Source organism: Syngnathus acus, chromosome 21 (genome assembly GCF_901709675.1).
Source record: "Syngnathus acus chromosome 21, fSynAcu1.2, whole genome shotgun sequence".
Lineage (NCBI taxonomy): Eukaryota > Metazoa > Chordata > Actinopteri > Syngnathiformes > Syngnathidae > Syngnathus > Syngnathus acus.
In genome coordinates, this window is record NC_051105.1 from 7,141,774 (window position 1) to 7,164,517 (window position 22,744).

Consider the following 22,744-nt stretch of genomic DNA (forward strand, 5'->3'; position numbering starts at 1 on the left):
ATAATAATCGGGTCATTCGAAGTGGCTGGGTAGAGAGACGTTTGGGCTTCCTTGCTGAAGTTGCCCTCTGGAAAATGGAATGATGGATGTCTCATGATGCTACAAGTGTGTGTTTTTGGATGTTGTCAAAATGCTCCCCTCCTCATTGTCCATGCACCCTCAAAGCAAGCTCATATATTTTATTGTTTGCTTGCATTGTTCTTTGTATGCTTGTAGAAGTTCATATTAATTTTGTCACAGTATCTACTAATACGAATTAAAAAAAAAAAAACTTGTTTTGCGTGTGTGAAATGACTTCGGCATCTTATGGCATCAGTGAGTGAATCTTCAAGAAGATTTCAAAGGTTTTTTCATGGAAGTCTATTTCTTCTCTCTATCCTCATCCTAGACCCCTCCCACCCTTGTTGACGACGTCATCGGGGCTGTCTCCAAAGTGTTTGCGAGCGTCCAGTTAGGGCGCATCTCAGGATTCGCGAGAAGCGGTGCACCCAAAACAGCTCGACGGCTTGCATCTGACGGTTACGCCCTCGGACTCACGGGGAAGACCTTTAAACATGGGTGAGTGCATTTCACTTTTTATTCATCCACTCAAAATAACGCGCAGGCTTTGCTTTATGTGGCTGTGCAAACTTTTTTTTCCCGTGCGTAATAGTCCGTTCAAACTTTGAACCAAATTAAAAAAAAATGTAGTTGCGGTGTGTTTTGGAATATGTGTTGTCTCCGAAGTGGGATTGAGTCGAGGAAAGCGATTAGAGAGATTAAGTGTTGCCTGATCGCGCCTGTATGTGCCTTCACTCACTTGCGTTATTGTCTCACAATAGATGCACGCCTTTGCCTATCAGTGATTGATCAGCAAGCAGATTCAATCACTCAGTGCTTGATAGTCTTGCATTGTTCTAGTAAAATAGCTGGAAGTAAATCAAACAATCGCAGGGAATTGGTGCCTCCAGAACACTGTCACATGTTTTGAATGGTTTTAACAGAGTCGCCCCCCCCCCCACACACACACACACGCTCCCACCCAACACATCAGCACTTTGCTGTCCACTCAATATTTATGTCCAGTTTACTCAAAACAATAATGGGATAACACTGTTCAATGTTGTTGGTGTTTTTTTATTTTTTATAATAGGAAATAATTCCTCCACAATGCATTGACATTATGCTGGATATGCTCCCAAAAAATCCTATCAGCTCCAAATGGAATAGAATTTGCTTGGCCCCCACCCCTTAGCACAGTTAAGTAGAAATCAGTTGATGTTGTGTAATCCTAATAAGTGATAACCAAAAAAATCTCAAGATCTTCTTAAGTGTAATTCTTTTTTTGTGTCAGATTTTCCTGGAAAAGCAATGGAAATCAATTTCACTGCTGCTGTCATAAACTGCTGTTTTTCTTCTTAGCTGCCATTCAAGTATAAAAAGAAGTTAAAAGGAAAATGACAAAAAAATGATACATGTTCTGCTCCTAAAACAAGCACATAACTTTGTCTGGAAATGTGCAGATAATGGGAAACACCAAAGATGAGCTCACCAATAGCATCTGTGATGCAATAATGGTGGAGCAACACACGTAGACAGTTAATCCGACCATACTTACTGGCATACATTCTTTATGGCCTGGATTTTACTGCCTCTAGGGGTTCAAGGTGCACACACCAAGAAGAGCAGCACAATGACCAAGGAACTGAAACAAATAGTCAAAAAATGTTGTTTTGCCCACAATATTATTGTTATTTTTTTAATAATAACAAACTGTCTCAGTTTCAGGACATTTTACCACAAAATGGCCGCGGGCATGCAATCTCGTGACACCCCTCCCCGTATTTGTTATGAGGCGTTTGTGAGAATATGTATCAGTGCTCATTAATTCGCTGGGAGGCTCCCACAGTGGCGTCTTTGTGCTCCTAATTTGGAGGCGCTCCTTTGTGCGTCGCCTCCGTTCATGAACACCCAAGTTTGTTGAATCGCCCGAGAGTCTCGCAGCAACATGGCCTTTGAACGGAATCCTCTAACCCTCCTCTTTCTTCTTCATTCTCACACGGTAACCACCATCTTGTTTTGTGGTTAACACAGCGAGAGAACATCATGAGCTTAAAACTATAAATGCAAGACTTGGTTGCTTGGAGTTGAGATGTGAGGATGTTAAGTTTTCACCCGCAAGCCGTAAGGGCATTTCCTCGTGTGGTCACATGTTGCCACCATTTTGTCATATTACGACCCATTGCAAGCATATTTTGTTATTTGTTTATATGTGCCCTGTGATTGACTAGCCACCAGTCCACACACACTTAAAAATGCTTTTTTTTTTTTTTTTAACCCACTTGTTGAATAGCTGTGAATTTTGAGAAGACGGTTACTTTCACACAAAATTAGGTTCATTATTTTGACCCAGCAGATTGGATTGAAGATTGGATTTGGGCGGGCTGAAGCTGGTCGCCAATTTTGGGCAGTTTTGTGTACTGAAGTTGAAACAAATGTTGGAGGTGGCTTGATGAGTCAGTTGGCAACATTGACTTTGGACTCAGGGTCAGGGTTCAAATCCAGGTCAGGGGACATCTAGCATCTATGAACCAAGTTAATTACTGCTGGGGTTTTTTTCTAATGAGGAAAACCAAGGTGCCTATTTGAGGAGGGTGTCTATTTTTGGTTCTTGTTGACAAATCCAATGAGTCATTGTTCATCATAATGTCATGTTTGTATTTTTATATATATTATATTTAGTTTTATAAAGCTTTGTTTTGTGAAGATTCCCTTTTGTGTCACATTTAAGACCTAAATAATCAAACATAGCACACCAGACTCGTCGTAAAATTCACACTTTTCATCCTTTACGGAAACTTTTCCCGAATCGTAGACACGCTTTCGGTGAAGGTTGTCCAAATCGGGTCCAGATTTTAGGACACGACATTAAATATGAAGTGAGTGCTTCTCGGCTGACGTTCGGTAATGCCTGGGTGATGACAGATGTTTTCCAGATGCCTCTTGACAGCGCAGAGGCATGAACGTGGTGTCAGATGTTACAAAGTTCACTTTGAGATAACTCACACACGCACAAGCGCTTTGTTATGATTTTGTGTCTTCGAAGATGAGTCTCCTGTCTCAGATTTCCACATTCCTGTCTCATCTCTCTGGGTATGTCTGGAAAGTGTCACATCAGCACACACACGGTGGTGGATCGTGTGTGCCGTGACCCAGCATCCTGAATCGGAGCAGAGGAAAGTTTTTTGGGTTTTTTTTGCTGCACGGTTAGCAATTACAAAGGCAGCAAGGTGGACTAGTGGTTAGCACTTAAGACTTGAGACTTTGGCTTGTTAGGGTCTTGAATACCCTAGGCATAAATGTGAATATGAAAAGTTGTTTATCTCCCCTAACGTCCCCCTTGAGATGCGACAGCCAAATGATGCCTCAAATGCGCTAACCTCCGATGACCCATCAATCAACCCTAAACAACATTACGTATTCCGTTTGTTGTCATTAATTGCAGAAATGATGCTCAGTAATGAGGTAGCCGTCACACTTGCATCATTTCTGGGCTTGTTTCCATTTGCCAGCCAAAATACAGTTGACTGCATTCAATTTTCATACGTAATCTTTTTTTTTTTTCCTGCTTTCTCTCTCACCATTGTCACCTCCCATGAGAAATGAGAACAAATTACCAATATCAGCAAGAAAAACAATGACTAATCTCCCAAAATAAAAAAAACGTCATCATTAACATCCTCATTGACTAGCTGACGTTTCGACACATGATGACGTTTTCAACTCCAAAGTTTTGACTTTGTGTTCTTTCCTGCAGCAAGTGTGCCGCGCTGCTTGCATGTTAATGTTGTGGAAAGTTCTGACCTGTTAAAGACAAAGCAAGCCCATTGACTATTGTGACTTGTGAAGTGATCAGAGTAGAAGGTCCAGACTGGGGATGCCTGTGCTCAAGCATGTGCAGTGAGTGACCTTGACCCCGACTTGGAAGCCTGGTGACTGTGCGTTAGTGTTTTGTCCGGATTTGCCCACACGATCCTATACTGGGCCAGTGACACAATTCTCATCTTTTTGGCTCGAAACACCACCACAATGGATTTGAAGTGAAACGAACAAAATGTGCTTTTTAATTTCAGGCCTCTACTGCAGCTGTCTTCACTTCCTGCTTGCTCTTGAGGGCCTTTTGCTTCCATTTGTGTCTTCAGCAAGTGAAATGCATGCTGATTGACTTAGCCATTGCATAACTTCACACTTTTGCCATAAAAAAATGGATTGCTTTTGCTTTGTCCATCTGGCACATTCTGATCATTCTGAATTTTGATTGTTTGACTTTCAATGTTCCATCATTCAGAATTTACTCCTTCATTGATTTACAGCAGCATAAAACACAATCTAACCTTTATTTTGCCAAATAAACGTAACCTCCTGCCACGCACGTGCACGATAAGACTTTTAATTTGGTCTTTTTCGACACATCCGCCATATATTGGCAGCTTGCACGTCTGCTGTTTGCCAGTGGCGTCGAGGTCTGCATCGGTGTTTTTGTTCATAGTCAGATGATTGTTCTGGAAGGCCCATGGGGACACAATGGAAGCACGCGGCCAGTGAGCATTCATTCAACAGGCGTGCAAGCTCAACTTTTTTCAAGTATGCAAGGAAACATTAATACAGAAGTAATTATGTATTTTTTGCTGGTAGCCTGAAGTGTTGAGGCGAGTCGAGTGGTCGCCTAGACACTTTAAGTCTAGAGAGGTCGGTCAGGATCTGGGCCAGGGGATTAAAGCTGCAGGGGTGTTTGGGGGGGGTTAACCAGTGGGGGTTGAAGACCAAAGCTGATACCTTAAGTCTTTTAGAAAAGCAGGATAAAAGTGATCAATGATAGAATACAGTATCATGAAGTGAATTTTTTATTGGCATAACATTGATGTGACGCAAACAGTGCTTAATTCCATAGCGTGGCTGTGACAAGTCAAGGAATTTGCTAATTTGACATAGTGGCTGAGCCATGTAATTGCAACTGTGCTCTCAATCATATGATGCACTGTGGTCGAAACAAAGCGAAACATTATGTAAAACATTCTTCTCTATTATATCACCACACTTATTTACATGGTTGGCAGAGCTGCGATCTTAGCAAAAGTCACTTTATTAGGCACTCTTGCGTAATCTAATGCAGAGTTTATGTATTATCCAAACCTTGACACATAGTGACACCTTGACCTACGATCTTAATTCGTTCAGTGACCATGCTCGTAACTCAAAACGTGTATCTCAAATCATCTTTACACATTAAAATGAATTGTAATGTCATAAATCCGTTCCAGCCCCCCCCCTAAATTTTGATATTCAAAACAAAAAATCATCCAAGCAACAGCAGATACCTTAAATAATCTTTAGTTGGGTTACTCATAAATTTTGTTAACCCTGTACACATTAAATGCACAAGTGAGCCTTCAACAGCTGCATGTGAATCTTCCTTTCAGCACCACCAGTAGAAATGAGTTGTGTCGAAGAAGAATCCCTTCCAGCTAATTCTCCTGCAAGTTCATTTGCGTTTGTGTGTGAGAGAGAGCAGAATTCATTAGTGCGCTCCTCCTCGGTGGGACCCTGCAAGGATCGAGCTGTTGGCCGAGTGCCCGCTCGAGTGTATTCAAGTCGCCACAGATCGGCCTTTGTGCTCACCGCCGCTGCTAAACAACCGTAAGACAAAAGCATGTTGGGAGTGCCCCCCCCCTCCCCGGGTGCACCCAATGAAAATCGCACAGAGCTTTGTAGGAAAGCCCAGCGGCAGATTGTAGCTGGCGTGAATGTAAAATTAAAGCTCTGGTGTGTTTTGCATATCGAGATGTTGCAATGGTGCTGGCTTTGTCAAATTTAGGATGCAGTACAAATAAGGAGGATTAACTCAGTGTCTTACACAACATATTTTGTAGGCTTGTTGATGAAAATTTGCCCGAATAACTCACTCAGATTTTTTATTTATTTATTTATTTATATTTATTCAAATGTCCTTAGAAACAAAATTTGGTAGGCATATCAATCATGAGTAGACCCACAAAAAAAAAAATCCATGTCTAAAAACACATTGTAATTCTGTCATTTGACAGTCATAAAAAATGAATTTAGCCTATTCTAGCAATTCAATTCTCCAATCCAGTTTGCGTGTGGGCGGAGCATGGCGCCAAAGTTCGATGACATCCTGATGTTGTGCACTCAAGGCTGCCAAGTTAAAGGCCACTGCACACACCTGCTTTCTCTCTCACTTGTTTCCATGCGAGAGCTCTCATTGTCTGCTTACAATCCTCCGGAGGAAAGCACGATAGGCCCACAGGAAGCGTCTCTGCCAAGCTGTCCAAAGTCTGCAAAAGTTGAGCTTTTGTGCAGTGACAGATGCGGAGGAGGGAGTCAAAGCCGATTGCATGAACAGTTGCGTTTTTAGACTGCAAACGAATAATGCTGTATTTTTAAATATGACGCTGGAGTTATGCAAAAAGGGAACGTTTGGCAGTGCTCCCATCTGGTTTAGCTGACGAAGAGGAATGGCAGTAAACAACAGCTTTTTTTGGAAGGGGTGTTCTCAAATTTGTGACCTCCTAAACCACACACACAGACCCATCGCGGGATATGTGTGCACGTTATGAATGTCTCCAAAGTCCTCAATGTCTCCAAAGTCATTTGAATCGTTTGACTCCCTTTGTATGGGAAAATACATCGGCAACATCTGGAAAGTGTAGAGCTACTTTTTATGACTGTTCTTAACGTGGAGAATATGTGCGAGTGATTGAACACGATATGGACATGGAGGTCACGCCACTCAATCAATCTATCGGACTGCTTAGTTTTTGACTCAGAATTGATTTCATGATACGAGTGAATTGGAATTATAAGGAAAATACTATTTGGGGACATGTAGTGCTTTGTTTAAAATGATCAATTTTGGGGAAAAAGTGAATGTATCAAAAGTACTGGTGGTATCGGGGCTCGGTATCGGTGCCATCAAATGATAACATTGAACATTGCTCATAATGCGAAGACAAAATGGCATTATTTAAAGAGACTCATTGCAGTATTGTAATTTGAGGTACAGCTGTCACTGTTTATATTGCTCGTTCACTTTGGTGGCTTGCGCGCACAGTGAGAGTTGAAAGTCAGCATTACACGAGTGGATGGAGTCCCAAATGGCTTTCGCTTTGCACACTGGATGCTTTTGGATAGATGGCTGCTTGTCAGCGCTTAAAGCAATAAGGCCATGGATTGACCCACTCTCACAGGAGGTCAGTGAAGTGTACACAGCCAGAAGCGTCCGCTGGCCACTTGTTAGGATTCCCTTTGCCCTTGTCTGAGTCCGGCTCGATGTGTTAGCGTCATATTCAGGTTATGTTTTTTTTCCTACTCTGATCCAGAACCAGGATGCCGGCTTTGTGCACCTCAAGGCCAAGTAATTGAATTAAATAGGTCTGCTGAGCCACTTTGCTGTGACAGGTTGTGGGCAGTGGAGGCTTGTGGGGGCAGGGGGCTGTCCAGGAGGGTTTGAAACAGGGCCAAGTGTTGGGTCAGGGGTGAGAGGTTGGCGGCGTGAGGCTGAGGACAATAGCGGAAAGAGATCCCAAGAGGGAGGGCTCCCTCCGTTCATGGGAAACACCTCTTGACACCCCACACCCACTGTCGTTTCCATTATGTCGAGTGTGTGTGTGTATTTGTGTCTGTGTGTGTGTCAAGGCGAGCAGCTGGACTGTGAGAATGAGTTGAGGAAATGCTCATATGGAGTGAATGATGTTGCCTGGTTTCCTATGGCAACAACAATCAAAATTTTTGTCCCAGCATGTGTTTTAAAGAGGCAAAATATTTTTCAATAGTCCACAAAGAACAATTTCCTCTTGTGACATCAAATGCCCCCATCCCAGAATGAAAAATGGTCGATTCCAGTCATCCTATTTGTAATGTCTTTCGACATAAAACTGGGAAACTGCACTTATTGTTCTTTCCTCATAAGAAAAAAAATAATATATTTCAATTTTATTGTTCAAATCACAATGAAAGCGCTCCGCCGCGCATTAATAAAAAAAAAAAATGGTATGGTCATATTCTCAATGAGCCAAGTGGAATTCAATCTAGCAAACAGGTAGCAAACAAATATGATGATTCTACATTTTTTTATGTATATTGGAAGGATTAATTTTCTTTTATTTCCTCAGTTAGTTAATAGTTTTCGCCCATCATCATACTTAAACCTTGTCGTTGAAGCAGGAATTAGCCACGTCCGTCACACCAAGCTGTAGCTATCCACCAAACGCAAATACCACAATTCTTTTCCCACTCTTGCTAACAGTTTTGGCATGGATAAGCATATTGACATTACAAATGCGGTCCAATTCTCATACGTCTGCTCCAAAAGAGGCCCGCATCATCTGTGAGCGTGGACTCAGCATGTGTCTTGTAGAGTTTGGCAAGTTGTTTGTGGTCATAATCAGTTAGGGTTGAATGACGGTTCACGGCGCACAACCATGTAAGGCATAACAGATATCAACCCGCTATGTCAACACATTGTTCAACCATGAAGGGGGGAAAATATCTTTCGTTGCTTGCATGACTTTTCTCACAATGGCGGACTTTAGATCACTTAACTGAGCTGATCGGACAAGATGAATCACTCAAGGCTGCTGATTGGCCGCTGCTGCTGAGAGCTAAATATAAAGATGCTTATGGCAATGGCGTCGGTGCATGCAAGGGATTAACCGCACAGAATTGGATTTACAGGCGAGTAAACATATCGTGTAAAGGCAAACTTACAAAAAGGTTTTAACATTTTTAAATGTAAGTTAAAATAAATGTATTATTTATGATTTTTAATTAAAATGTGTACAAAAACATCTAGAAAACAATAATGAAATCTTACTATCAATTTAAATGAAATCAAAAGTATGTCACGTTAATATAGATCAATAAAGATATGTTAATTTTTTTATTGTTTTAATGATTGTCCTCTATAATTAGAGCAAAAAATATACACAAATGGAGCCCAAAACAAATGTGTTTATGAGAAACTTGTTTTCCCATTATGCTACTTTTTAGTGGTGTGCGTGCGTGCGAGTTTCTGGCATCACATTTTTCTGTAATGTAAGATCAATATGAACTGGAAACGAAGCAAGCTTATTATCCTCCATTATCCTAAGTGGAAAATGGAGGTATATATTTTCACTGTAACTTTTTTTTGTCAGCTTTTGAAAGATGAGCTCTCTGTAGCCTGGAAGCATCATTTCATATTTGCACATTTAAAAAAAGACAACTATTCAAGAAAAATGCAATGTTTTTCTTTTAAATGAGACGAAGAACATCCTTAAATTGTCAGTTTGAGTCTCTGCGACATCTTTCCAAGCGTGCCTACAGTAATACGAAGCATCTGTCTCACACTTTTCTTGCCACGTGCCGCCAGCCAAAACCACAGCGCCTGCGGATGAGCCACATATTCCGTTTTTTTTTCTTTTCTTTTTGGAAGAACGACTGAAGGAAAACATGACTGGAGAGCGTTCCCAGACCTAATAAGAAGCTAACACAAACATGCAATTAGAATAGTGCTGAGTCAGGCGCTGTTGTTGGCCATTGTTTGGTCAAAAGCCCGTTATAACAGCAGGAAAGGGTTTGAAATTTGAGGAGGAAACTGCTACTTAAGTGTTGCAAAATGTTCCTCTTATGGGTTGATATTCCTCTTTATGAGTACTTTGGTACCTCAAACACGTGCGCCTACGCGCGTGGCAACCTGATCAGCTAAAGTGAATTTAAAGATTTGATACATTACGCATCACTCAATCGTTGATTTAAAAAAAAAAAAAGCTTCACTAAAATGAGGCATTTAAAAAAAGTTAAATTATTACAACCCTGCCATGTCTACAGTAAAGTAACTAGAGTCTAGCCTCTGTGCTATGTGAGCTTCCGAAACAACACGAGTCCACTGATGATTTACTGTCATGCGCTGTAAGCGTAAAATGCGGTGCAAAAGGGCCTTTGAAGGCATCCGAGCGGAAAAAGATGCTTTTTTCCCCACCGAGCCCCAAAGAGGCACGAGTCTTCATATAAATCAACCCCTTGTGGTTTTCTTCTTTTTACTCTTATTTCCTCCCTCTCAGTCTGATAAAATGTCACTTTTTTGAGACAGCAAGCGAACCCCTTCAACTCAATCGACATCGGTTTGTTGCTCATCCGGAACTACTGGATAGATAACCCTCTGTTTTTGTTTCTGTTTTTCACATATCGAACTTGTCTGCCAGAAGTGGGTCAGTAAAATCGCTGTAATGAGTTTGTGGCCTGCGCTTTTTGTTTAAGCAATCAATGAGTTTGACTGGAGGCAGACAGTGAGTGTTGTTTAGAACTGTGTCACTTCACCACACGGTATTTACCAGTGGGCCACACCCTCCATGCTTCATAGTTTCGACGCTTTTGTAACGACTTGCCGAATGCCACCAAATCGGCTGCCTGAGAAGTGATCTTTTGTGGACCGACTGTGGAGCATTCACTGTCGTCGAGCTCGTTGTGTGAAAGTCCACAATGAGGGCCGTGTCTTGGTTTCACAATTTGGTCATCACCCTCATTCAGATGAGGTCCAGAGTGAGCCACTCTCACACTTGCTAGGATTACTTATAACAAACTTTGTCTGTGTATGCCTTGCTACATTCTAAATTTTCAAAAGTTACAAAATATTTTTTTTCTAAAGAAACCAATGGAAGTTGACATGTAATTTAGATCATAAAACCTTTATTAACTTTATTCACTGCCAGATAAATACATAAACAAATAACTAAAAAAAAAATAAAAAAAATAAATAAAAAGAATAAATAAATAAATAACTGAGGGTGAATGGGGAATGCAGCCATAAGATGCTCACTGAGCTCAAGTCACAGCATTGTTTTTTTTACCCCCCAAATGGTATGCTAATGCACAACAGCAAATATTTGTTTACGAAAAACAACTCTAGGCCATAAATATAAAACAATCCAATAGAAACCCATTGAGCACAGCGGTAATTGAGTGTATCGTAACCATGAAAACTTATGTATGGTATCCATGTAAACCGAGGACGTCGTGTAAATACCTTAAATAATCCCATTTGAAATGCTTTTTCCATGTTTGCAGGGGATGGAGCTGATTAATGCCGCTCCTAATACTTCATTTGTGTTCGGTTTTAACTTGTGGTGCAATTAGAATGGCTATTACAAAATAAAGATCCAATAAATGTCCTAATGTGATCATAAAAAGAGTTCCAACGAAGCATCTCGTCTTTACAAGCATGATGTCAGCTCGCCTGGTGTTCAACAGAGCCGCCCATGAAAAAAAAGAAGTCTCAAGATTAGTGCGGCCATTTGTTGTTGTGTTGTGGGATCCCTGCTAAGTTCGCTTCCCTGACCCCTGAGGCTCCCCCTTTTTCTCCCAAATCTGGTATCCGTGAGAAGACCCCAATCCAGCCCCCCCTTCACCCCACTCCCCACTGAAAAGCCTTTCTCTCATTAGCATGCCCCCGGGGGCCTCTCTACGCGTCGTTGCCAAGATCCTCTTTCCCCCTGTCGCCCCGGTCATCCCTTGCCATCGGCCCTCGCCCATCTGTATTTTTAACAAGCTGCTTTGTGTGCGCGCGCCGTCTAACCACCGCCACTTCTTTGTGCTCCTCTTCAACTTCTTCGCTGTTTTACCCAAAATATGACGATTCCAGTAGACACTCACCTCTTTGACCTCACATGGGAAACGCAAAGCTTCTTGACAACTCAAATTTGAGGTCCTACTTGGGGTTCACCCTCATCCATCAGGAATCTATCGGCATTGATATTCATGGTGCTACTTTGGTCTCTGAAAGAGTCTGGGAACAGCATACTTGCTTCACACGTTGAACAATTAAGTGATGGTCAAGTTAGGGCCAGAACAGTATTTGGACGAACATTGTAGGATTTTGGATGGCATTGAGGTTTAGACGATTGACTTTCGGGTTCAATTCCCACTATGGTGGGAATGTGAGTATAAATGGTTGTCTGTCTCATTGGTCCCTGGGATTGACTGGCGAGACCGGTCTCGGTTGAAAACTGCCTTTCACCCAAAGTCAGCTGGGATAGGTTCCAATTCTTCCAACCCTGAATAGAATAAGTTGTATTAAAATGAATGGATGGACCGATAGATGTCAGACAATATTGCAACTGGTCAGTTTATTAGGCACGCAAATATGTTTTATATTCAAATATTTATATTCCAAATATTAAAAAACAACGCCGGGTATGCTGCAGTGCAATGAACTGCGACCACAATAATAAACATATGTCACATTAAAATCTCCGACAGAACATTGCTACCATCGGTTTATTTGTAGATTTATCCGTTTTTATTGTGACGGTTCAACTGTGGATGGATGAGGAGCAGTCGGCGGGTATCATCGGACAACTGCTGCTTGCCGTCTCAGCAAAGTAAACACAGAGGCCACTTTTGATAAATTTCCCCCTCACTCCGATCGGCCTTGTCTCGGGAGGGAGGCCATTAGCGGCATCATGACTCTTTTAAGTGGAGCGAGGGTGGAAAATAAGACTCATAGATATGTTCGTGTTTTGGCAGCGCTGCCTTCAGAGTGCCAGCAAACAATGGTTAGCTGTAAACAGACACATCTGTTAGCAATGAGGGTTACACATCAGATAAAAGGCGGACGGGGCTTTTTTAGTGATACCGGCCTGCGGAGGCTCGACGATGATATACGACGTGTGAATCCAAATATGTTTCACATGACAGCCTAATAAAACGGAAAAATTAATATACAAATGAAATATTCAATACTGTAGGTTTTGAGCAAGCTTGTGGTAGTGATGTAGTAAATAAGAACGTTGTTCTCTCCAAACTTGTACTGTGGTCCTTGAATGTTATTTTGGATGTTAAATGAAAAATGTTTTCAGCTTTAAAATGGCGCAATGGGTGGAGATCCACTTTTCACAACTGACATCATGTTCTTTTTTTAAGTGTTAGGATATCCTTTGGCAGTCAGAACTTTGTGTCAGCCTCTGAGTCACACATATGGTGTTCCACAGGGTTCAATTTTGGGCCCCCTGCTGTTTTCAATGTGAACTAATGGTTAGCATGTTTGTTCTGTGTTCGAAGCTCAATCGTATGGGTTTTCTCCTCTCTGTTAAGAAATAAAATGAAGGACTCTAAATTGTGCCTCAGCAGGACCATAATTATGATTGACTGGTTACCAGTTCAGGGTGTACTCCACCAATCATTAAGTCAGGTTGGAGATACATACACACACACCCTAATGAAGACAATCACTATAGAAAATAGATGACTAGATTGTGTTATAATTCCGAGGGTGCCCTGTATTTACGCTTTCCAGCTGTTGGAAGGTTTTCAGCTTTGTGGTGATGACAGGCCGTGGTCATGTTGTGGTTGGTGGTGATAGATGGATGGATGTAGGGGGGGGGGGTTACGGGGGCGGGGTGGCGCCAGCTGCAGGATAGTTAATGCGCGATGTCTCGGTGATGACGTATAAAGCAAAGATGCTCTTCTGACCATCATCCATCTCAGGAGACACTTTTTTTTTTACAAGTAGTCTTGATGACCCTCGAGGCCAAGCGCTGCATTTTCGATTCTGGTTGGAACCCAGTGGTTGGCCGGAAAAAGCCTTGCCGCGGTTCTCATTGGAGCTCTGAATGAACTGGATGTGATGGAGAGACGCACACAGACACGTCTTTGTTTTCAAACTTCTTGGCCTCTGCCTCTGTTTTTTTTTTTTTTTTTTTCCTTTTCTCTCACACAATGACACTCACAAGTATCTCTCTCCTTGTGATGCAAGCGTGACAAATGAGAGCTTAACACAAACAAGTTGTCTGGCCCTCCCCCTCATCCTCCCGTCGCCTTCACAATCCTAACCGGAGCAGGAGAGCTGTGTGGCGGTGAGATCCGAACCATGTGAAAGTCATCAAAGGGAACAAAGTTGCCAACGTGATTTTTATTATGGCCGATGGGATTTGTTAGCTGTCAAACTCGATAAGAAATTTTATGTCAAAACATATAATGCATAGGCAGCATGTGACGTTTAGGACATTCAACCCCATCGTGTTGGAAATGTGAAGCTAATTTTCCCAAAGTAAATATAATTAAATAACAAAACAAAACGTTATTAACTCTACAATTCGAGATTCCCGTTGTTCTATTCCATAGAATACTGGTTGATAGAAGCTTTTAACCGCAACTGTAAGAAACATTCAAGACATTTGTCTGAACTTACGGGGCCCATTTTGTACAGCCAAAAGCTGTTTAGTGCGTTTTTTTCCATACATCCATATTATTAAAATATAACTTTGTCAAATCCACGCAGCTGCATAAGCCATCTGCAGTTGACTCTGGGGCAAAGAACGGTATTTGCTTACTGACTGCTTGTAAAGATGTTCTAAACAGAGAAGAGAAGCGCAGTCAGGGGCCCGACTGGCTGATGTTTTAAACATGTGTCACACACCGATCGTCGAGCAGGCAACATATGGAAAGACACATTTAATCTTACTTCATCACCCACTAATGAGCACTCGAAGAATTTGACCTAAAAAAGGCACATGTACCTAATTTTGTGACCAGGGGTCATGTGAGTCTGTTTGGGACAATCAGCAGGAATTTATTATAAATATAGACAATGATTGAGTCCATGTCATTCTGATTCACGCATCGCTTCCCCCTTTAAAAGGACTTGAATCACTTTGCAGCTGGACTCAATATCCTGTGCGGAGACACAGCACCTATATGTGTCCATCAGAAATATCAAAGTCAGGAAGTGTGCTAAAGTGGCTATCATGGCAAGTTGCATCAGGAGATGGATGACTCCACATATGCTCGTATTTCCATTTCCTGACAGGACTTAATTACTAACTGGCACGTTGAATGAATTTGAATTTCTTCTCAGAATTAAAGTTCTGACTCTTCCTTCCAAAGAAAATCCTCCACCTTGAGCTCTTGACCAAAGAAAGCAAATGTTTAGCCCTGCTTGTATTTCCTGTCAGATAGTTTGCTCCAGCAAAACAGAAAAGCCCGGAACGTTTTGTCCCACATCTATTCAGACCTTCGCCTGCGATTCCCAGCCCGGGACAAATATTTTAGCATCACCCCGAACTACACAAACAGTCCGGATGAGCGGTCGAGTTAAAGTGCCAGTGGTTGTAGATCTGTTTAAACCTACTCAGCCAGTCAGCTCCCGAGCAGCAAAGCCTGATGGAAAAAGCAAGAATAAAATCTGGGAATTAACAGCAGAAGGAAGCAGAAACATTCATGCCCAGATTCTAAAATTGTGGGGAGAAGAAGCAAACATTGTTGTGCGGCACATCAACCATGTCATCTTGAAGCATCTTTACCGCATTTGGATGCACGCACGCTTTCAAACATAAGCAGGACGTCCAAGACGACAACATCCTGTCACGCACACACACTCGCGGGAGAAGGAAAACACGTTGCGTGCGGTTGGTTGGTTTGCGGCTTCGTGCGACCACCCGAGAGGAAGGCGGCCCCGTGTGGGTCACTTCATCATCTGCCATCGATTTCCACGACACGCGTGTTTCTATGACAACCCGCACAAATGAATGAATCAGTTTTAAATCCCGTGTTTCAATCTTATTTGTTTTCAGGTTGCTTCGAGTGCTGCATCAAATGTTTAGGCGGTGTGCCGTACGCGTCGCTGGTGGCGACCATCTTGTGCTTCTCCGGCGTGGCCCTCTTCTGCGGCTGCGGTCACGTGGCACTCACGGGAACCGTCAGCATCCTGGAAAGTCACTTCTCCACGGTGGCCAGTGATCACGCCATGCTCACCGACGTGTAAGTGTGGCATCTCGATAAGATGGAATTTTAGAGAAAATGTGATTATGTTTGACCCCACAGTTTGTGATGTGATCTTTCTCTGCTGGTATCACAGGAGGCCAAATGTATGAAAAGCAAACCACTTTAATGACTTCATTGTGGTTATTTTTAGTCCACTGTGTTTTCCAAATGCTGGGCCAGAGCTGTCCTAATATGGACCTTGTTACAAAAGCGTCCATTAGCCTCGGTAATAAAGGAGGAATGACAGGAGCTGAGCATGTTTGGTGTATGCGTCGATTTAGAAGCCTCTGTTGACTTTCAAAGTTCCTCCGGAGACATCGTCATCAAGTGTCTCTCTACGCTTGGACTGAGAGTGAGCAGCCGCTCTGCGTTTTGGTCTGGTTTCAGAATACAGCTGATGCAGTACGTCATCTACGGCATCGCCTCTTTCTTCTTCCTGTACGGCATCATCCTGCTTGCTGAGGGCTTCTACACCACCGGCGCCGTCAAGGAGCTGCACAGCGAGTTCAAGACCACCCTCTGCGGGCGATGCATCAGCGGAATGGTATTTTTGTAAACAGCCCATCGGCATGTCACAGTTGATTGTTGGAAGTTATTAAGTGCGCGAAGGAAAGATGAATTGTGAGAAAGTCAAGCACACCACATAGTCGCTCCCAAAGGAGGGGCTTCCTCGCGTATTTTTGGAGATGCAAGAGAACAAAATGAAGCAAAATGCCGCAAAAGAGTTACAACCTTACACATTTATTTATGTATGTGTTATTTATTTTACATTCTTGTTTTGGTATTAATACACACACTTGTGAAAACATCAATTTGTTTTTGTAATACTACTAATCATTTTCAGAAAAAGAATAAAAGAAGAATGGAAATGTATTTGTTCTAATTCTTCTTTATTCTAGTTCTTAATAATAATCATAATAATTAATTCAATGAATTTGAATTAATTCTATTTTGTTAGAAAGAAAGAATTCTGACTTTTCTTCAAAAATCATGAAAAATATTTATAAAGTAATGATTAATTAATTTTAATACATTTTAAGAACTCAACAAAGTGCTGCACATATACAAATTGTAAATAAGTAAATAAATAGATGGATGTGATGGATACATTTCTGATACTGTCTGTGTGTCCTCAGTTTGTGTTCATCACCTACATTCTGGGCGTGGCTTGGCTGGGCGTATTCGGCTTCTCCGCCGTGCCCGTCTTCCTCTTTTACAACATGTGGTCCACGTGCGCCACCATGAAATCGGCCGCATCCAACCTCACCGACATCGACTCCATCTGCGTGGACGTCCGTCAGTACGGTAAGACATGGCGAACTTCTTGGCAGCTACGGGAGCAGACTTTTGTCAAAGTTTCAAAGTAACCCATGAGCTTTCAGGAATCATCCCATGGAGTGCAACACCGGGGAAGGCCTGTGGATCCACGCTAGGTGACATCTGCAACACCAGCGAGGTGAGACAAAATCCTCCACGTATGTGCCGTGGCCCTAATGTAGAGAAAACAGATGTGACACCATTTTTTTTTTTCTTTTTCAGTTCTACCTGTCATATCACTTGTACATCGTAGCCTGTGCTGGAGCTGGAGCCACTGTGATCGCTCTGGTAAGAAAGCCTTAACACAAAATATGTCAATGTTGTGATTCTCTCGCATTCCATTTTAGCAATCCATCTGCAAAGATGCTAGCACTGTGTTCTCATGAGAATTTAGTCGAAAATTGTACAAAAATGTCAACAATGACTATGAACCTAAACAAACGCTTTTAAAGTGCCGATAGGATTACAGGGTTAGTGTATGTTATAAAAAAAAAAAATACAAAAGCTCTATTGGGTATCAGCCCTCACCCCAAAACTGAATTCATCTTTTACATTAGTATAGTGGAACCTCTGAAGTTGCATTTTTTTTCATCTTACTTCAAATTGAGGAGGTGCGTTAAGAGAAAATACATAAAATAAGAAGGAAGACTTCATACGCATTGCCAATCAATATTAAAGTCTCTGTCACTTCATGAATCAATAAAAATCTATTGCACATGAAACATTAGTACAATTTGGACCTAAAGAAAATAAACAGTACTTTTTAAAGATTAAATAAAAATGGATCAAGAAGTTAAACACAACTGAACTGCACTTGGGCAGTGATTCTGTCTTGTTTGCATTCGTACTAAATTCTCATGAGGTCTGACTTCACTTTGCAATGTCTGAAAGGATGTATGTACAGCTTTTGTGTGTCTAGACACAAGTGTGATGTATTTGCATTGCGAGCTGACTTTTTTTTTTTTTTTTTTTAACAAAGCGGTCCGAGTACGCCCGCATGTTCTCTCACAACCTTCTCTTGTTCTCTTCCACCAGCTGATCTACATGATGGCTACCACTTATAACTATGCCGTTTTGAAGTTTAAGAGTCGAGAAGACTGCTGCACTAAGTTTTAATTTCATTTTTCTTGTTGTTGTTTTTAACAACAGCGCGGCACGGCGCTCGCCGCAAAACCAACTAAAAACAATAGACAGAAAACCTCTCGTAGAACAAAGTGTAAATTGTTGACTGTGCGCTTTTTTTTTTTTTTTTTTAGCGAGGACGCCTAATGACACTTGGAGTGTTTAGACTAGTTTGTCTCACGCACTTCTAGATAATGTCACATGACTTTCTCGCAGTACGCATGCCTAAAAAAACCACACCAGTGTTATTTATATTCTTCAATTCACATGCTCGCAGAGAAGACAGCATTTAGTCATCAGTATTCACTTGACGTCATTGGATCTGCTTAAATGCATCACATTAGACAAATGCAAATAATTGTCAAGTTTACATTTAAAGAAATTTCGAGGCCGCTTTTATTGGTCATAAACCCACTCATGACTTGTCAAGTCTTTCATATTTTACGTCAAGCCTATAACGAAGGCTCATATCTCGTTGAAGTTACGTTTTCATGATGTGTTAGAGCCACACTGAAAATAAAATAATTATTGAACATATGAGGAAACAATTTTTAATCATTTAGCATTGTAATATTACAACTTTATTTTCATTAATTAGTTCTTTTTTTCTTATAAATGACTTTTATTTTTTAATTTTTTGGTTATGTTATAACTTTATTCTTGTTCTTTTACTTTTTACTCTTCTCTTTTTTCACAGCTTCATGACAATGACTATTCTTGTAACATTGTATCAAATTTTTTTCAAAACGTTTATTTTCCTAGCACAAAATAGTCTGTAAAGTTTGACATTTTTTTGCTAAATCAAAAATAAAATAAAAAATAAAAAATCACACTTCTCTTAACCTTTCAACTTAATTCTCAAAAGTCTTTTGTTAGTTTCAGCGTGGCTCTAAAACTACTTCTCATTAGTATGATTATGATTTTCAAAAAAAAAAGCATAAATGTGTTATTTTTTTTACATTAGAGCAGATGCTGGTTTTGCCTTCACTATAAAATGTTGTCCTTCATTTCTTCTCGAAAGTGCCATTGAAGAGCCTTTTTTATCTTAACACTGAGCTTAAAAGTCTGTTTATAGTCACTTACAATTTTCATATATTTAATTACATCTTGTTTTTTCCTTTGAAGACTGTAGCCTTTACATTCTTTATAAAATAAACACATTTTGTTTAAAAAAAAATTACCTCGTTTATTTCTTAAGTCCTGATGAAAATGTGTTGAAACGACATAAATTTAGATTATTTGCGCACGCTCTGTACTAACCTCCAAAAGCTTGCATCCTCTGGCTTTCTTTTTCTACTCACCCACATGCTGTTAAGGTGTCATTTCTGTAGTATTTTAATAATTAATACGAATCACCATCAGACAATAATAGACCCTTTTGACGTCAAACCAATTTGAAACGTCACTATTATTCAAAGGCGGACATAATGAATGAAATGTAAAGTGAGATTAAGTGGTGAAAATCGGTGATATTTCCACATTTCTTTGGTCATTGTGTCAACCTATGAAATAAAATACAGATCAGAAAAGTGCTCGAAATCTTTCGTTTGAGATATCGCACATCATCAGGCCATCAGTAGTATTTAGCTGCAAATTAAGTTACAAAAAAAACTTTCAGAAAATTCCCTTGTAGCTTTAATCTTTCCCCCAGTTACCAATAATAATAATAATAAAAAATAAAAAAAACGATAAATCTCACTTTAGCTTTCATATTAGTTTAGGTCTCATCACATTGGCAAATACAAGAATCAAAACGCTCAGAAGTGATTCGACACCACAACTACAAAGGGTCTATTGCCTTCCCTATGTTGTTTGTGTAACGTATGTAGACCCCGACATACTCGTGGTTCCTTTTATAATCCCCCCCCCCCCCCCCCCCAAATAAATTAGGGCCGACATGCTGGGTGTTCGTGTTGTTTCTTTCTTTCATTTGCAGTTATAATGACTGTCAATAATTCATGACTTTTCGCTATTAGCTGTCTCTTCCTCTCACGAATAGCGGGTGTCCACTGCACTGTAGTTTAAGACTCCTTTTGACAAGCTTTTTGCTTTGCCTCTTCTCTTTGCCCTGCTCACCGGCCACCCACCTCACCCTTCTGTTCCAGATCCACTTCCTCATGATTCTCTCCGCAAACTGGGCCTACCTTAAGGACGCCAGTCAAATGCATGCCTACCAAGACATCAAAATGAAAGAGGAGCAGGAGCTGCAGGACATCACGTCACGCTCCAAGGAATGCCTTCATTCCTACACATAAGGCCATTGCACACACGCACACACACGTTCATGCAAAGGGCACACAAGGCCATTCTGAACCCGTCGGGCTACAATAACCACCTGTGCCGTACTAACAGACTAACACGCTGCAGCTTCTGCACTAACTCCACATGCAGTATTTTGCTTCTTTTACATGCCCGTTTGGTTGTCTTGATCGCCTTTGGCTGTCATTTTTTTTAACCACTATTTGCAAGGTGAATCCACATTATTATTACGGTTACACATATGGTAACCACAGTGTGACAAGAGGCAATACATTGACAAGTATTGAATTATTCCCAAGTTTATTAAGGCTGTAAAATCTGCTCATGACACGCACAAAAACATGACTGTGAATTTATTTCAACAGATTTAAAAATTGGATAAACGTGCATGAAGGCAGTCTTATGTGCTGCAGTATTAACTTCCTGGCCTATATTAACTCTACCTCAGGGGTCTGCTGGAGCTGGATGAACAATGAAAAAATGTAAAGCATGTACTGTACAACTATAATTTTGTATATGTGAATGCTCACTAAGCCACAACATTAGGTATACGTGTTAAATCCAATTCAAAGGGAGACCTTTACTATACTCCAGACTATTTAATGGTGCATCGCAATAAATAAGAATATCGTAGAAATTAATTTACTACATACGCAGTGAAATATTTCATGATTGAATGATATCATTTGAATGATAATAGTTTATAGCTAATGAACCCCCCCCCCCCCGCCTCTCCAATGAATATGTCAAGAAATTGGAAAGCCCCTCCTGAAAAGTATTTTTTGCATTTTTAATGAATCTGTAAAAATGTTTTTTTTTATGGTTTCACAATGTTTTCCACTTTGGCATGAAAAGGGCTTCAAATTCACACTTTTAGAGAACTGACGCTGACTCAAACCAAAAATATGCTTCCTAAAATGAGCTCACTTGAACAATTCCTTACAGGGTCTTTTCATCATAGAAAAAAAACATCAACAGTTTTTCATTATTTTTCTCATGCTGTTGCGCTTCCTCTAAAGCTCTCAGTTTGAAAAGCATTAATGTGATACAATTTAAAAACTATATTATAAAATAGCCGTTACAATAATGTTTGAAGGACATTGTTACATTCTGCGTGTTTCTATTATTGTCAAGCTGAGAACTTTTTTTTCATCTTTTGTGTCACTTTACAGCAAGCGTATCCTTGTAAAGGGTTTCACCGTCGCTTTCTCAAGACTTAATAGAACTTTTAGCTTGACCTAATGCTTGCCAAATAGTGAGTCCACCACTTTGCTAGCCATAAATGGAAGTAGCTCCTTGTTAACTGTATATATTACTTTTTACAATAAAATAAATGGGTGTGCCTTTTTGGAAGTGCTAGTAGCCTAGTTGATTGGAGGAAAACCTATGAGGTAGTTTAAATTTGACAAATTGTGAGTACTTGTGTATTAAGGATTTTTAATATTTTATAATAATACAGTAATCGTATTATGTTTGAATAGAATGTTCCATACAGTTCTTGTGTTGTTTCATATTACATAGTGTGGCTGTACCTAATATTGTGGACAGTGAGTAGAACTTCATAGCCTAAATTACACTCTGTATTATAGCATGCCAATATAAGCCATAACAACAATTACTGACTAACTACAAATAAGTATTTGAGCCCTCAAACTTACTGTTTTAGCTCATTATTTTGACCTGTAGTGACTCAACAGTGTGATCAAACCAGAAGTGTGCTTGGGCTGAACAAGTTTGGATTATCTAAAGAACTTGAAGGTGTAAACTGTGTAAAATTTTTAAAAACATTTTTTTCATCATTTTTCTATAATTGCATTGGAATTTGATGTGTTATAATTACTGTTGTGTAATCATTTTATTCTATTAGTTGCTGCGCTAACTTTTTTTGTTGCATGAAGATTGAATGCAGAGTTGAGACACGATGAGGTTTGCTGATTTTGTGAAAGTAGGCAGTGTTTGCCTGTTCTTGTTTTGTTTAATGATTCGCTCAGTAATTGTAGATGCTTTTAGGTTACTTTAGCTGACTGTATGTAAATCTTATTAGTAAACATTTTCTACAAATCTTTTCTATGAATGTTGAAGGGCTTACCCCCAGTGAATTGTAACTTTAAACAAGCTTCGACATTTTTGCAATGGCTATTAGCCAAAGTGTGACTTGCAAGTGTCTCCTTTTGAATCAACCAAAAACATGAAGAAGAAGAAAAAAAAAAGCTACCTATCAATCATTTGGAGGACAAACAAATCAACATCA

At 40.4% G+C, this 22,744-nt stretch overlaps 1 protein-coding gene across 2 annotated transcripts; it reads left to right on the forward strand.

Moving 5' to 3' along the window:
* The first annotated feature begins 406 nt into the window (after nucleotides 1-406).
* Nucleotides 407-22,735, forward strand: gpm6bb (glycoprotein M6Bb). 2 transcript variants are annotated; one of them, XM_037239199.1, is made up of 7 exons: nucleotides 407-558; nucleotides 15,606-15,792; nucleotides 16,183-16,339; nucleotides 16,932-17,100; nucleotides 17,178-17,251; nucleotides 17,335-17,400; nucleotides 20,340-22,735. In XM_037239199.1, exons 1-7 carry the CDS (start codon nucleotides 555-557, stop codon nucleotides 20,487-20,489), a joined length of 807 nt encoding a protein of 268 aa, XP_037095094.1. In that variant the 5' UTR covers nucleotides 407-554; the 3' UTR covers nucleotides 20,490-22,735. The 2 variants fall into 2 exon arrangements, with proteins under 2 accessions (XP_037095094.1, XP_037095095.1); XM_037239200.1 differs by lacking the exon at nucleotides 20,340-22,735 and adding an exon at nucleotides 18,148-19,904.
* The last annotated feature ends 9 nt before the right edge of the window (nucleotides 22,736-22,744 follow it).